The sequence below is a fragment of the Passer montanus genome, unplaced genomic scaffold (assembly GCF_014805655.1).
Source record: "Passer montanus isolate IOZ18808 unplaced genomic scaffold, ASM1480565v1 scaffold68, whole genome shotgun sequence".
In the NCBI taxonomy this organism is placed as follows: Eukaryota; Metazoa; Chordata; class Aves; order Passeriformes; family Passeridae; genus Passer; species Passer montanus.
The window spans coordinates 358,767-374,418 of NW_024371926.1; the positions used below are offsets into that span (position 1 = coordinate 358,767).

Consider the following 15,652-nt stretch of genomic DNA (forward strand, 5'->3'; position numbering starts at 1 on the left):
TTTAAAAAAAGATATTTTTTCTTTTAAAGCAGCTTTATAATTTTAAATGTTTGGAACTCCTGACAGGCAAAGAACTCCTGTTTAAAGACTGGAGCTCTTTGAGCCTGAATTCAGATGTGTACTACACCCTTCAGTTTCCTTGGAAAGAAGTAAAATCCCTCAGTTATCTTTGTTAAGTAGCCACTGCTCCTGTGTTTTCACTCAAGTCATGAAGTTGTGCATCCTCAGTGCCAAGAGGACCAGGAGTGGTCCAAGGGTGGATTCACACTGAGCACTGCAGGGAGGGCCTTTGGAAAGGCCCCTTTTCCTTCTCTGCCTGTGGAAGGAGTTCAGGTGTGGAATGCAGCATGATGATGGTGCAGAGACCAGGGAATTCACTGGCAGCCTCGTGAATGGCAGCAGGAGGATGGCTTGCTCCTTGGAATGAGCTTTTGAAGGTGCCTGTGTGTCAGCCAAGCTTCCCTGGAAATGTTTCACCTCTGCCAGGTGAGATCAGATGGGAAAACACATTTTCTTATCTTGGGACTGTGAGCCTTGTTTTGCCAGTGATTCACCAGCCCTGAGTGTTCCTGACTCACTCAGGATGGAGGCTGGCTGTGCACAAGGTGTGTGATACAGGATAAAAACATCATGGGAAAAAAAACTACACAGAAAGGAAAGGGAATCCCTAAGACTTTGAGTCTCTGAAATTAATAATCATCAGGCTGGAAGGATCTGGGGTTTCAACCTTTTCTAAAACTGAATTTGAGACAGGAGTCTTTTCCTTAATCACAAGAAACTGCAATAACTTTTTACATAAGGATCAGTTAGGGAATCTGCTGGGCATGAGTGAGATCATTTAAGGTGGAAATAGAGTGTAAGAACTGTATGAGACAGAGCAAGACCAGGACAAAGCACAGCTGAGCCCACCTCTATACAATAAGTTTTATTGATGTTTGTCAATACAATCAAGTACTGCAGTTTTAGTTGTGAAGAGCAGGTCAGTTTTGGGTCACAAAGAGTGCATTTTAAACCAACTTTTACTAGGACAGTGCATGTAATAAGTATTTACAAAACTAAAAACCTCTATATACTAGGTTAGAAATGAAGATACTAGAGGCAAATTTAAAAAAAATAGTAAGAATTTGTATATAAAAATGCACATTGTAATGCAGTTTTCAGCATTAAAAATAGACATACCTCATCCAACCCAACCTTTTTTATTCTTGTGATTGAAACCAAAATCCCACGCGCTCACACACACGACAGAAAATAATCCTTTCTGCTGGCTAATATGTACTCAGTATTCCAGAAAAAAAAATCCTTCTGGAGAGTGAACAGCCTCCCTCATCCTGTGCATCGTTTTTTTTTTTAGCCTAACTATGTGCGTGTAATATCTTTGCTTTCCATTAGTGTGTAAATGTAAGAGGTTAAATAGCTGCAAGGGGTGATTATGGGTTTGCTCTGCACGTGATAGGAAAGTGGAATTACAAAACAGTATCTACAGCACAAACTTAATCTGGGGGTGGCTACAGTGAGGAGTTTGGTCGTTGCTTTTTTGCCAGCTCGAACAAGAAGTTTGGAATGAAGCAGAACAGAACAAGAGATGGGCTGTAGATTAGGCACAGTATAAATAAGTTGCTTTGAGGAACAGGATGAAGCTCCCACCAGGTGTGGCAGCTCCTGGCCCTGCACGAGGCTGGACCAGCTCAAATCCCTCTATTCTCCACAGGAAAGGAGACAAGTCCCCTCCCAGCATCCCCTCCTACCAAACCTGGGCTTGGAAAAATCATCTGAGCTTCCACTTTTAATTTAAGGGACTGTTCCTGCTGGGAAATAACCTGTTAGGATCACAACCCAAATGGTCCTGACCACACCCTCAGGAGTTAAAAACGTCCAGTGGGATCAGACACCTTCCAGCTTGAGCAGTTTCATCTCTGCATGAAACTTGCAGCTTTAAGGAGAGAAATTCACAGGGAAAAGATCCCAGGGAGGGGACACACAGACCCAGCGGGCAGTGCCCAGAGCACTGGCCTTCCAACTGCAAATTTCCTTCTAGTGTTTCTTAATTTCAGGATAGGTGAGTTTTTAAAAGGAAGGCCTGAATGGCAAGAGGCAGAAACACAGGACAGGCTTGAGGAGAAAACAAACAAGCAAAACAAAAACAGGAAAAGTTGTTTAAATATCTCATAGAGTCCATCTGAAAACAAGCCCAGTCCCAGTCTTGCTACGTTTCTTTGGCCATCAAACAGGCTTTGGGAAAATGCAAAGGTCAGAGCTGGTGACCAAATTGTTGCTGTTTCTCAGGGATGTGCCTTTGCAGAAGGACATGCAGTGGGATATGCACATGGATTGACTTCAGCAGCATGCTCCTGGCCTGGGATGAGCAGCATCCCTGTCCTGGAAGTGGCAGTGACTGTTCTACTGTGAGAAAACCTGCAAAGCCACAGGATCTGTGTGGGGCAGTGCCATCATGCCTGGCCCAGAGCCCTGCAGCTCATGCTCAGGTCAGTAACGCTCCAAGCATTAGAGAGACAAAGTGGTAAGAGCAGGCAAATGTTGATTTCTTTAACCTCAGTCACAGAGTGGCCCCGGGGCTGGTGCCCTGTCACAGGTATTGCACTACACTTGTAAGTGATGTTCTTATATGGGTCATAGCACCGTGGTGAAATCACTGCGTGGCAAGTTAGAACCAGCACTATTTTTTCTGAATTCCAAGATCCCCAGGGAAAGGGGGGGGACGCCAATGCAAGAGTTCACACATCCCAGAATAGTGAGACAGGAAAAGCGAGTTGTCCATCAGTGGCACTTCCTTATGTCACACCAGCTGGCAGCACCGTGAGCTGGGCTTGCACTGCCATCCTTGTGTGGGCAGAGATGCTCCTGAGGCCAAGCAAGTCTTTGGGCTGCAGAGACAGACGGGACAGGACCAGCCCTTGGACTTGCCAGCAGGTGAATGGAGAGAGCAGATCGTTGTTCATCATGGGGGTCCCAGCTTCCCTCACCGCCTTTGGAACCGGTCACGGCATCCTCCCAGGTACCAGTGCCTGGATGATTTTATTCCTAAAGGTGCTGGGGGGGAGGGTTAAAAATAATATTTACTTCTTAGAAGAAGGTGCTTATGCAAAGTGTTCCACTCTTTAGGATTATAAATCCAACCACACTGAATCTGGAGTGAATCGGAGAGACTGCCCCAAAGCACAGTCTGGAAAAACAGGCGTCAGCAAGCCTGGAACTTGGGCATCTGATGGTTTGGAAAGAAATTTCTCAATCCAGCATGGATGCCTGCTGCTGTATGGGTTTGTGTAAGTGCCTGGGACCCTGCATTGGTTACCAACACATCACCATGACACAGCTGGATTTATTTATCTAGCATTCCAAATGGGAAACGAGGGCACTTGATACAGACCATGGGGGTCTGGTCTTCCTCTCTGGATCACAGAGCCAGATCCTTGCCATCCCAAGCGTGTTCCTGTGTTTGATGTCCAGTCACTGGGGTACTTATTCCAAATATGCTTTGCTGAGGAAGTCGCTCCCCTCCCTCCCTTCTCCCTCCCCCCAAAAAAGGAAAATAGATGGATAGATGTCTCCTTCCCGATTACCCTCTTGACTCATGGATCAAACAGCGTGAAGCAAGGTCCCATGACAATGTCTTGCGCGTTCTTCCCAGTGATTTTTCTTTTTTGTATTAATTTTAAAACACTTTTTTATCAAAAAAAAAAAAAAGTTTATGGCTAAAGTGGGTGAAAAGGCAGCCCAACAGCTGTTATGTGGGGCAGAGCAGGAACCCGGAGAAGGAGGAGTGGATGTATTCCGTGGAGTACAGCCCATTGGCCTGGTCCGAGGGCATCTGTACCCAGACCTGGTCGTTCTCCTTGAGTTCAAGCACGGCACTGCCCGAGGCCTGGTCCAGGTACCCCTTTTTGTACTCATCGTAGGTGTAGGTGGCCGGCACGTTGTTCTTATACAGGGCCACCCAAACGTTGGTCCCTTTGACGTGCACGTGGTAGGCAAAGTAGTAGATTCCGGATACGGGGCAGGTGAAGATCCCGGTGACCGGGTTGTAGCCATTGTGCCCGTTGTACAAGGTCCGGTCAAACTTGACGGGCATGCCGGATGCGGGGAAGGGGGAGGTGAGGATGGCAGTGAAGGCCGGCGCGATGCGGGCAGCGAGCTCTCCTCGGCCGTACTGTGGCTTGCCCGGCTTCCCGTTGCCCAGCACAGCTCCCTCCACGCCGCCGTCGGGCAGGTGCAGCCCTGCGATGCCCGTCTCGTCCAGCACTCCTGGCGCTCCTGGTGGCCCAGGCGGCCCCGGTGGCCCTGGTGGCCCGTTCAGCCCCGGCGTTCCTGGCATTCCAGGTGGGCCGATGGGTCCGGCCATGCCAGGCTCGCCGGTCTTCCCCTCGCCGGGAATGCCAGGGAGCCCGGGCTCCCCTTTCAGGCCTGGTAACCCCTGAGGCCCCATGGGCCCAGCAGGTCCTTGCAATCCCGGGATGCCGGAGGGGCCCCTCAGCCCTGGCTGCCCCGGGATCCCACCGTCCCCTTTGGGCCCAGGGCCGCCCGTTAATCCAGGCACCCCCGGGAGGCCGATGAACCCCGGTTCACCTTTGGGGCCCATTGGGCCGGGAGGTCCCAGTGACCCGGGCAGGCCCCTTTCTCCCGGCACGCCCGGCTTCCCCGCGAAGCCGTTCGGGCCCTGGTCGCCGCGTATCCCCGGCATTCCCGGGGGCCCGCTCGGCCCCACGTCCCCCTTGGGGCCGGGCAGCCCGTGCTTGCCCGGCAGCCCCATGGACCCTGGCGGGCCCGGCGGGCCGATGATGCCGGCCGGACCTGGCTCGCCCGGCTCCCCATCAACGCCGGGCTCCCCCTTATCGCCGATGGCTCCCTGTGCCCCGGGCTGCCCGCGGTCTCCTTTCAGGCCGGGCATGCCTGGCTTCCCATAGCCCGTGGGGCCCGGCAGGCCAGGGAGGCCGCGGAGCCCGGGCTCTCCCTTCGGTCCCATGGGGCCCTGTATCCCCGGCACCCCCGCGGCGCCCGGGACACCGATGCCATCGATGCCGGGGGGTCCCCGCGGCCCCACAGGGCCGGGCTCCCCGGTGACACCCGGCCCGCCCGGGGGACCCATGTCGCCCTTGTCCCCGGGCGCTCCCGGCAGCCCATCGAGGCCAGGCTTCCCAACGCCGGCGGGCCCCGGGGGCCCCGCGGGGCCGGGAGGGCCCCCGTTCCCCCGCGGCCCCGGTAAGCCTGGCTTCCCCACGCCGTTTTCACCCTTCATCCCTCGTTCTCCACGGGGACCCGGCTCTCCTTTCGGGCCAGGCTCTCCCCGAAAGCCGGGCAGGCCGGGGCCGCCCTGGGGACCCGGCTTCCCATTGACAGAGAGGCCGGCTGGCCCGGGCAGCCCCGGCGGGCCGGGGAGGCCCCTCGGGCCTTGCTCCCCACGCATGCCAGGCTCACCCTTGGCTCCGGGCATCCCTTTCATACCCGCCTTCCCGGGGAGCCCTGGGATGCCGGGTTTCCCAATGCCCGAGAAGCCAGGGGGCCCAGCAGGCCCGGGCTGGCCGTGCATTCCTGGCTTCCCCGTGCCCGGTTTGCCCGGGTAGCCGGGCGGCCCGGGAGGTCCACGTGGGCCAGGCTTCCCTGGCGGTCCTGGCTCGCCTTTGAGGTCCATGGGCAGCAGTGGCGGCATGTCTGTGGAGAGAGGAGACACTGTGTCACTGGCCGTGGGCAAGGAGTGCCCTTGGCATGCTGGAGTCTCTGAGTGGCCTGGGCTGGGTTTGAAAGGAGACCCTTCCACTGAAACACGGCCACAGCAGCTTCCTGGGCCCCCACATCAGAGCGCTGTCCTGAGGCAAGGCCGAAGCCCAGAGTTCTCATTCCAGCTTCACATCCCTCCATGATGTCAGGTGGCACCATGGAAGGTGCCAGTGCTTGCTGCCAGCTCTGGCAGGGCTATTTTGTGATGAGTTACTGCAGGGTGGTTTTAGAGCTGGATTCAAACCTCCTGCTGCCTCACTTCCCAGTGGCCTCGAAAGCACCGTGGGATTCAGCTGTTCCTGCCTGGGCTCAGCTGAGAGGATGGCGACAGAGCGAGCCAAGACTGAGGATAATCCCTCACCCTGTCCCACGAGTCCAGGGCCTTGGGAGACCTTTAATCCTTTTGGATTAAAAAGAAAACTCTTGGACATGTACTCCAGAGCCTGAGGAGGCGATGGATGTATGGGTTAGGCCATGCCTACAGTGCTTGCTGGCACAGCTCCCGAGTCCAGCAAGGCAGAGAAAAACCAAAAAGCAAAAAAGCTCTTGGGATGGAGCAGAAGCCAAGAGCTGGGAGGGAAATGCAGCCTCAGCTCCGTCCAAATGAGTCAGCCCAGCTGGGAATAGGCCGCAACCACTTGACATTTCAAGAATTTATTGAGGTCTTTTGCAAACGGATATAAGAAAGAAACTAATGGGCTGAGAGACTCCAAAGGCAAGGAGAGGCAGATGACATGCCCACCACAGCTCAGCATGGAAAGCACAGACGTGAGCATAAATAACTCCTCGAGGCTGGCCCAGGCAGGGTGTCGCCTCCCACGTGACACCAGGAAAGGGTGAGAAAGAATAAATCTGACAAACACTTTTTTGGGCAGTTTGAAATGAAGGAAATACTCGACAGTCACATGTACACGCAACAATGATGAGAAATGCTAAAGGCAGAGGAAAGGGCTATGACATCTTGGGTGAATTTAAATAAAATCTGCCCGAGGGAGATCATTCCAGTTGGGAATAGATCTATATGGACAAGTTCCTGGGATGGGGATGGATCCTGCCCGGGGTGGGAGCAGGATACAAGGTCGGCCAGTCTGGCCCCTTCAGTGAGCCAAGCTGGGCTTTGGGAGCACGGACACACGTGGTGCTGGGATCTGCCAGCACGGAGCTTTCCTCAGTCAACGGGAAAAGCTTATGGGAGATTTGAGACACGTGAAAAGAATAACTGTGGCAGCAGCAGGCACAGCTCCCGGAGCATCAGAGGTGGCTGTGCCTGCCCTGGACACAGCAATTAGCTCTGGCCCTTCCCAGCCTGGTGCCACTGTGTTTTCCTTGGGTAATGGAAACATTTTTAGGGCTTGTCTATAAATCACAGCCTGGCCCACGTCCTCAGCTGTAGCTGTGGTCACTTGGCTCTCTTGATGAAGGAAATACTTGTCTGTCACGACACTGCCACTGGATTTATGCAAACTTCTGCTCTTCACCCAGGAAAATGGTGTGGAAAAGAGGGCAAGGGAGCTGTGCAGTGCTGCACTATTTCTGGCGTTTGGATTCTGGAAAAAAATTCTCCAGTAAATGATTTCAATGTGTTTTCTCCCCCCACACTTTTTCTTTTTAATTTTTAATTTTCTTGCAATGGTTTGAAATGAATTAGTTTTTTAGGTCATTTTGCATGGAATCAGAACAAGGATCTACAGCTGAGCCCACGAAGGAAGGAAAAAGCACACACACACTCTCTCACACAAGGCAGTGGAGAGAAACGCCAGGCGGGAGCTGCCAGCTTGCAGGCGGCCAAAAAAGCAGACGGGAAAACCAAACCGGGGCCGTCAGCGGAGAGAAACTGGGACACTGCAGCCCCACTGGTGTCCGATTTCAAAAGCCCATGTCTTACCACAGACACATGTCTCGGAGCTCTGCAGCACCAGCGTGGGGTTCTGTGCTCCCCTCAACGCATGAGCCGAGCTGCTGTGAGTGTTAACGGAGCCAGCTGGGGCAGCGGGAGGGGGACAGGGCAGGAATGACCCCTGGGAGCTCCCCCCCAGGCATCACGGAGCATCCCAGCTCCTGGGGAGCATGGACACGGCCAGGTGGGTGCTGCAGCTCCTCTGGAGCTGTGCTCATGCCAGTAAGGACCCCTCCTGCCTGGAGAAGGGACCCAGCAGCGCAGACCGGCCAGCAGAGGAAGAATCCAGCAGGATGGGAAGTGGTTCCCAGCCATGAGCAGCCAGCAGTGGGTCTGGCCAGCACGGCCAGATGACACTGCAGGAAGGAGAGGTTGGCTGCTCTGTGGTGGAGCCTGGCTGAGCTTGTTCCAGAGCTGCTGCCAAGCCCTGTCTCGTGAGAGAGTTTCACAGGCTCACAGGGATGTTGCGTGGGATCAGTGTTTTAGCACCTCTCTACTGTCTCACAGCAGTGGTTGTCCCAGCACAGCACTCACTAGTGGGTTTACCTGTCTACAGGGCCACTGACATGGTTTAAATTAAGCCAAAATAAACCCCCAATGTGCAAATCTCTGCTTCAACGTTCCGAGCATTTCAGCATTTAGCAGCATCTCCTCCCCTGAGCTCCCTCTGTGCTCTGGGGCAGCTATTCCTGAGCGAGAAAAGGTGTCTGGCACCTTGAGGAAACCTGTCACTCACCAGATGGCACCTGCAGGCTGGAGGGAACCCCCAGCCGGGGGTTGCAGAGCCTGGGGCAGCGCGGGGGCCCCCAGAGCTCCCCCCGGCCGGGGTAACCCGCGGGGGCACGGCACAGCCCCGTGCCGTCGCGGCAGTCAGCTGAGCTCCCCGAGCAGGGCAGAAGGCCAGCAGGGATTTTCCTTGCCAAATTAGAGGTTAAGCAGAGATGGGAGCTCGCTGGGATCCAGGAGGCACCGGCTTCCCCAGCTGCCTCTGTGCGGCCCCGCAGCCGGTGGCTCGGGCTGCAGCTGTCCCTGCGTCCCTCTCTCCTGTCCCCCACCTGTCCTCTCCTTCCCAAGGGTTTTAGAGGAGTAATGTCCAGGGGACTTCTGTGCTCTGCCCTGCCTCAGGGTCCCCTCTGCCTGGTCTAACCTGGTAGAGCTTGTCCAAACCCCTCCTTGCCCCAGCCTGGCACACTCTCTGCTCTCCCCACCATAGGCAGCATTGCTCAGAGGCAATGCAGGACACTCCCATGCATAGGAAGAAGGGAAAAAAGAAGGAAGAACAGCAGGGAGAGATTTGAATCCAGTCCCACCAGCAGCTGAAGTGTTCCTGTGCTACGCTGGAAGGTTTTGGCTCTGGCTGGGATTCAGGGAGCAGCTTTACAACAGCTGGGAAGGGGGCAGGGAGGGGGGGCTTGTAGCACACTTCGGCTCCAGGTTTTGCTGTGTGTTTTCTGACACATGTGCTGGGCTGAACTCCTGATAAGCCCTCCAGTAAATCAGCCACCGGTGGCCCAGCCTTCTCCAGTTTCTTGTCCCAGAGCCAAGACTTCAGCTCCTGGGAGGGTCCAGGTGTGTGACAACCTGTGGGGAGCCTCCAATGGCTCTTCCCAAAAGCCAAGCACCGACCTGGCAGGTCTGGATACCCAAGCCCAGCAGTGCCCCATCCTGTGGTGGTGCCAGCACTGGGGCGGGTGCAGGAAGGGCAGCTGGGACAGGGGATTACAGAAGGCTGGGGGTGCTGGAGCCCCGGCTGTGCAGAGCAATGACCCTGGGGCCTCTGCCCCTCTGGTGCACATCACTCAGTGAGGAGTGATTTAACACGTCTGGAGTTTCTGTCGCTGCTCTCCGAGAGAGGAAATGTCTCTCTCCTGCTCTTCCCTTGCCAGGCTGGGTCTCAGCTCCAGCCTTGGCACTCTTTCCTTTCCCAGCTGGTGCAAAATGCAGACAGGGAAACGGAATAGGTGGAGGAGTGGAAAAAGCCTTGCCAGGACAGCTCAGGTTTAACAGCAGGGAGAGGCAGAGACAGCGAGTGCTGGGGCTTCTGTGCCTCCTGCTGCTGGGGATGGGCAGGCGGGCAGGAGCCAGAGGCTGGAGGGTCCCCTGTGTCCCCTGGTGCCCTCCCAGCCCCAGCAAAAGGTTTCACTTCCCTGCTGAGCCTCTACCCATGTCCACCCTGTCCTTTTGCACTGGGTTAAAGACCCAGATGATCTGGCCATGCTCAACCAAGTGTTTTGGACAGCAGCACCTTCAGCTGTGCCAGGCGGCTTCCAGGAGCCTGAAGGGTGGAGTGTGACAAGTGCCCAATGACTGTGAAGTGCCATGTCCCCTTCCCACTGCCCCATGGCCTCACACAGTCCCGCAGCGTGCATCCCTTACCCAGGTACTGCCCTTTGCCTTCACGGAACGGGGGTCCCAGGGGTCCCTTCACCATGGGCTGCATGTACTTGACTTGAGCGTAGCCCCCCACGCCGCCTGCCGCCGCCGAGCCAGGGCCCATCACCATCACCATCGTGCCCAGCATCGCCAGCAGCGCCGCGACGTCCGGCAGCATCCTGCTCCCACGGCTCCTGCAGACAAAGAACAGCCACACTGGTACACACCCCCACCTCAGCAGGACTCCCTTGGATTTGCCTTTTTGTGGAGCAGATATCCTGAACATGTTGTCCTTCCCGACACACCACAGCTGGGAGATGCACGGTAAATACAGTTTATAGAATAGAATCCCAGAGTCACTGAGGTTGGAAAGGACCTCCAAGACCATTGAGGCCAACCTGTGATTCACTAGCCCAGAGCACTGAGTGCCACATCCAGTTGTTCCTCAGACACCTCCAGGCATTGGGACTCCACCACTTCCCCAGACAGCCCCTTCCAATGCCTGGCAGCCCTTTCCAAAGAGAAATTCTTTCTGGTATCTAACCTGAACCTCTCCTGGCTCAGCTCGAGGCTCTTCCCTCATCTTGCACTGTAACCAGCCATGGAGATGCCCAGTGGAGTCTTACAGATGCTGCCCTGAGTGTCTGTGGTAACTCTCACATCCCTTATGCATTTTTAACAAATATAAGAGGAGGGAAAAAATGCAGATGAGACCTGCAGCTCACCGAGCCCATCATTGCTGCCACAACCCTCCAGTGAGCAGGGGCTCCTCTCACACGGCCATGGTCCCTGTGGCAGGCACAGGCTGCCACTGCCAAAACCTGCCTCCCCTGGGGGCAGGGAGGGTGCTGAGCCTCCCGAGGGGGTGCTGAGCCTCCCGAGTGGGTGCTGGGCCTCCCAAGTGGGTGCTGGGCCAAACCCACGACGTGGGAGCCAGAGCCTTTCTGCGTTTGTGGCTCAACTGCGGCGCTTCGCGGGCAGCGCCGGGAACTCACGCGGAGGACGAGGGATGGGAGCAGCAGCCTCAGCCTTAAGTGCTTGTTTATTTAAAATAAACCCCCTTTATAAATATTCTCTTCCTCCAGCAACTCTCCCTGTCAGCTCCACGTGCGGAGCTGCAAACAGATTGATTTGCAACGAACATTTATTTTCGGAAGCTTTAACAACACGTGATACCAAAGAGTTTTTGCTGCTTTTCCTTCTGCAATAATTGACCTGTGGTGGTTATTAATGAGAATTAAGCTCCTGGCCTGTCCTGCCAGGGAGCAGGGGCAGGGCTGCTGCATGCTGGGATTTCATCGGAATTTCCTGAATCGCTTTTGCTGAAGCAGCAGTGGAAAAAAAAAAAAAAAGCTGCAGCCTAGAGAAAAAGCAACCCAAATTAAAACAAAATTAAAGCAAATTAAGTCAAGGGAGCAGGGAGTCCTGGCATGGGATTGTTCCTGATGCCACAAGGGCTTGGCAGGTTTTTGGAGTCTCCAGGGATGAGGCAGCCTTGACAGCTGCTCTTGTGCCTGGAGAATGGTCTGGGAGTCAGCTGAGGGCTGGAGGGGACAGGGACGGCCCTGCCATTAGCAGCACGATGACCCTGTGAGGATGCAGGTGGCTGTGGCAGATGCTGGAAGAGGAGCTGTGCCCTGCCCATCCCACCAGAGCCACAGCCCCGAGCGGTGCCAGTCCCACTGAGACACCCGGAGCCGTGGCTGTGGGTCGGGTGGCACTGCCAGGGACAGGGGTGACAGCCACCCCCGGCCTCCTTGGCAGCACGGCCGGGGCCTCGCCGGCATTATTGTTTTTCTGTCTTCAGGGTCGAGGAGAGGAACGCTTCTTTTTATGAAGCATTATTTTACAAGGATTTGTTTAAGGGGAAAAGAATCCCATTCTAAGGGATTGCAGCTGTAAAAATACAGTTTCTGTTAAATAAAAGAGGAGAACAAACTCCTGAATCAGCTATTTACTTGTTTTCCTTACCTGGTATGACCCCTGTGCCTCCATCTCTACCTCCCTCCCTCCCTTCCTAGTTCTCTCCTCTCCCACCTGGGCTGGATTCACCCCTGCTCCTCCCCTCCACTGGGCTGTTTTCTCAGGATGCTGCCATGGAGCAGCACCCTGGGGTGGTTCAGCCCCTTGCTGCTGGGCACTGCATCCTCCTGCTGTGAGACCTCAGACTTCAGAGAGATGGGGGATGCAGGGAAAACGGAGCCAGAGGGAAGGGAGAGGGAGCACAAGGGAATCTGACCAGGGTTTCATTGTGTATTGCATGTGAAACTGAGTTCCCTGCTCTGTGTCCTGTCACCCCCTTGATCCAGCCAGGTCATTCCAACTGCCCCAGTCTCTGCAGAGCAACAGGGGAGCCTGGCCTGAGCCCCCAGGTACGTGTCCCTCAACACAAGGGGTCTCTGGTGCTGTGCTGCCCCCCCAGCCGTGCCCGGCACTGGGGCAGGAGGCCTCCTGCTACCCGCACTCTCCAGGCAGTGATTTAATAACAATAAAATGGAAACATCTGGAGTCTCATATGATGGATAAAGTGTGCACAACGTGCTTGTGGAGAGGCTCTTTCATGCTTGAAATCTCCTGTGTTATGAACTGATAATTAATCACACGGAGCAGCCACACGACGCTCCCCTCTCGCCTGGCAGGTCGTGAATGGTGGCAGATCCATCCTGTGCATGGGGGGGCTACAGACAGACAGGGGTCACCTGCCCGTCCTCCTGGGGTCACCTGCCCATCCTCCTGAGGTCCGGGGTCAAGAACCTGCTCTTGTATGGCCAACAGAAATCCCATGAGATTAATCTTTTTCCCACTTGGAGCAGGGGAGATGCTTTGGGGGTCCCAACTGTAGCCCCTCCTGGCTCACTCCGCTCTGCCTGGGCACTGCAGCCACCAGGCTGGGCACTGTCCAGCCGAGCTGCTGTCCTTCAGAGGTAGCTCCAGCCCCCCAGCACACCCCAGTATGACCAAAACCATCCCTTGACGCCAAGCCAAGCCCAGCGGGAGCTGCTGAGCCAGGAGGGTTCATACAGGGGCAGCACTTGAGGGGTCCATGCTGTTCTCTGGGGATGCTGGAGCAGGATGGGGCCCAGCAGCCCCACTCTGCTCAGCTCTGGGGGCAGCAGGGCCCCGACCCCTGGCACGGCTTCAGAGCCGCCGCCGCCACGCTGACGGTGCGAGTGTCGGCTCCCCTGGCAGGCGGCGAGCAGACGTGTTAAAAACCCTTGGCACGCCATGAAAGCGCTGGGAACGGGGAAAAAATCTCACACTTAAACCATGAGAAAAGAGACAAGAAATGTCACCTTGTTCTTGCAGGAAAACAACCAGCCCGTGCTGCCTCCATCGCTCTGGAACCGCTCGTGGCTTGTGCTGGGCAGCCTGGTGAGCTGCCAGCGTGTTCCTGGTGTGCTCCTGGCCATTCCCAGTGGAAGAGGGCTGCTGCCCCCCACACTGTCCCACTCTCCCCACGGAGCCCATGTCAGCACTCCCATGCTTGGACTGGGCAATGTTCCTGTGAACACCATGGCCCCGCTTCCCCACGGACACGGCCAGGGCTGTTGGCTGAGCTGCAGCTGATTTATGGCCCCTGTTACTTAAATATTAATGAAGGGCCTGGCCGGCCCTGCGCCTGCTCCCTTTGAGGCTAATTATTTTTTAAGTCAATATATGTGATCCACGGGGGATCTGCCATTGTGACTGAAGGTCGGCGCAACGGGGAGCTCGTTTAAACCCGGCAGTCAAAGCGTGGTCAGTTTGGGGCACAGCGTGTGCTTGCTGGCACTCACCCCAGCTCCGGCCCCACATCCATCCCAGGGCCACGCCAGCCCCACTGAGGGGCTCGGGGATGAGGCAGGATGGGGAATTTGATGCACTTCAAGGCTCACCGGTGAGGCCTCATCCCATCCCCGTGCCCATTGCTGTCCCCATCCTCTTCCCCCTGCCCAAGCCTGTCCCCATTCTGTGCTCTGGCATCACAAGGCACAGCCACCACCTCTGCAAGAAGCTGTGGCAGAAGCTGGCCCCGGGCTGGGGGAGCCGTGGGAAGCACCTCGCAGTCGCCCGGGGCGGGGGGATGCGGGGAAAGGGAAGCACCGGGAGCAGCCGGGAGTGTGGGTGGGCTGGAGCAGGCGGGCTTGGCCGCCGCCGTGTCCCATCGAGCCGCTCCATCCTCCGGTCATTTACAATAAAAAATAAAGCAGGGAGCATTTCCAAGCCCAACACGGGGCTGGCCCGGCTCCAGCGGGAGGTCGATGATTTGCTTTGCGCTACACATGCTTTAAAAATAATAATAAACCGAGTCAAAAACGAAAAGTGAGCTATGAAGAGGGAGAACAGCACGTTGTTTCCGCAGGCCGGGCTGCGAAAGCCAAAGGCATCAGGGAGCAGCTCGGCTGAGCAGCGACTTGGCACCAGCCTGTCCTCGACTGCAGGACACCCGATCCCATCCAGGGCTGCTGTACGAGCTGCCGGACCCGGAGCCCGAGCCGGAGCCTCGCCCGCCAGCAGCCCAGGGAACAAGAAAACATTTTCCTTGACGAAGAAAAAACACCCCACCCCATCTGCAGGGACCTGCTCCCGCACACGGTGCCCGCGCCTGGCCCTGAATGGAGCGGGATAGGCACGGCACGGCACGGCACGGCACGGCATGGCACGGTACAGCATGGAACAGCGTGGTACAGCCTGGTATAGCGTGGTACAGCGTGGTACAGCGTGGTACAGGATGGTACAGCATGGTATAGCGTGGTACAGCATGGTACAGCATGGCACAGCGTGGTACAGGATGGTACAGCATGGTATAGCGTGGTACAGCATGGCACAGCCTGGCAGATCATGGCACGGCATGGCATGGCCGTGGTGCGAGCTGCCTGGAGCCGGGGTCCCGGGCTCCTGCAGCCATGCCAGCCCCGGGGGCGGTGGCACCGCTTGATCCCGCGGCCGCCGGGTCAGGGCTCAGCCCGAGCGGATTAGTGACCCCGGGCGTGTGTGCCGGCAGCGCAGCCGCGGGTCACGGCTCAGGGCTTAATCCCTCACCTCTACAGCGTGGTACAGGATGGTACAGCGTGGTACAGCATGGTATAGCATGGCACAGCCTGGCAGATCATGGCACGGCATGGCATGGCCGTGGTGCGAGCTGCCTGGAGCCGGGGTCCCGGGCTCCTGCAGCCCTGCCAGCCCCGGGGGCGGTGGCACCGCTTGATCCCGCGGCCGCCGGGTCAGGGCTCAGCCCGAGCGGATTAGTGACCCCGGGCGTGTGTGCCGGCAGCGCAGCCGCGGGTCACGGCTCAGGGCTTAATCCCTCACCTCCAGCTGTCAAAACTCCGCGGCACAGCCCCGCCGTGGGCTGAGGGCATCCCTGCAGAAGGGTGGGCACCGAGGCCGGGCAGAGACCCCCGGTTGGTTCTGGGTCTGGGTGAAAACCCTGGCTGGGAGCAGCAGGTCCTGCCTGGGGCAAGGCTCAGCCCAGCCCACACATCCCTGGGTGCTGCAGCTCCCTCAGGGATGCACAGCTGGGAAGTCACCTACAGAGGTGAGAGGGACCCAAGGGACATGTCCCCCCTTGCTCTGGCCCCAGTGGAGTTTCTGCACCCCAAATCCCCAGTCCCACCCCCCCGCCAGCCTCCACTCCACTGAAATACCAGAGCTGCAGCATTAATAGCA

General features: G+C 56.7%; 1 protein-coding gene across 1 annotated transcript; it reads right to left on the reverse strand.

Annotated features, from left to right (window-relative positions):
• Positions 1–172: 172 nt before the first annotated feature.
• Positions 173–10,750, reverse strand: COL8A2 (collagen type VIII alpha 2 chain). Its single transcript, XM_039729193.1, has 2 exons — positions 10,007–10,750; positions 173–5,667 (listed from the first exon to the last, which is right to left on the reverse strand). The coding sequence occupies exons 1-2, from the start codon at positions 10,389–10,391 to the stop codon at positions 3,746–3,748; spliced, it is 2,307 nt and encodes a 768-aa protein (XP_039585127.1). The 5' UTR covers positions 10,392–10,750; the 3' UTR covers positions 173–3,745.
• Positions 10,751–15,652: the final 4,902 nt, after the last annotated feature.

What these genes read in the sequence shown, in the direction of transcription:
- COL8A2 (XM_039729193.1), bottom strand. Translation starts at nt 10,391, where the DNA reads ATGGTCTTGGAGGTCCTTTCCAACCTCAGTGACTCTGGGATTCTATTC. An exon ending in AGGCAAAGGGCAGTACCTGG is followed by an intron (nt 5,668 to 10,006) that starts GTAAGGGATGCA and finishes CTCTCTCCACAG; the next exon opens with ACATGCCGCCACTGCTGCCC.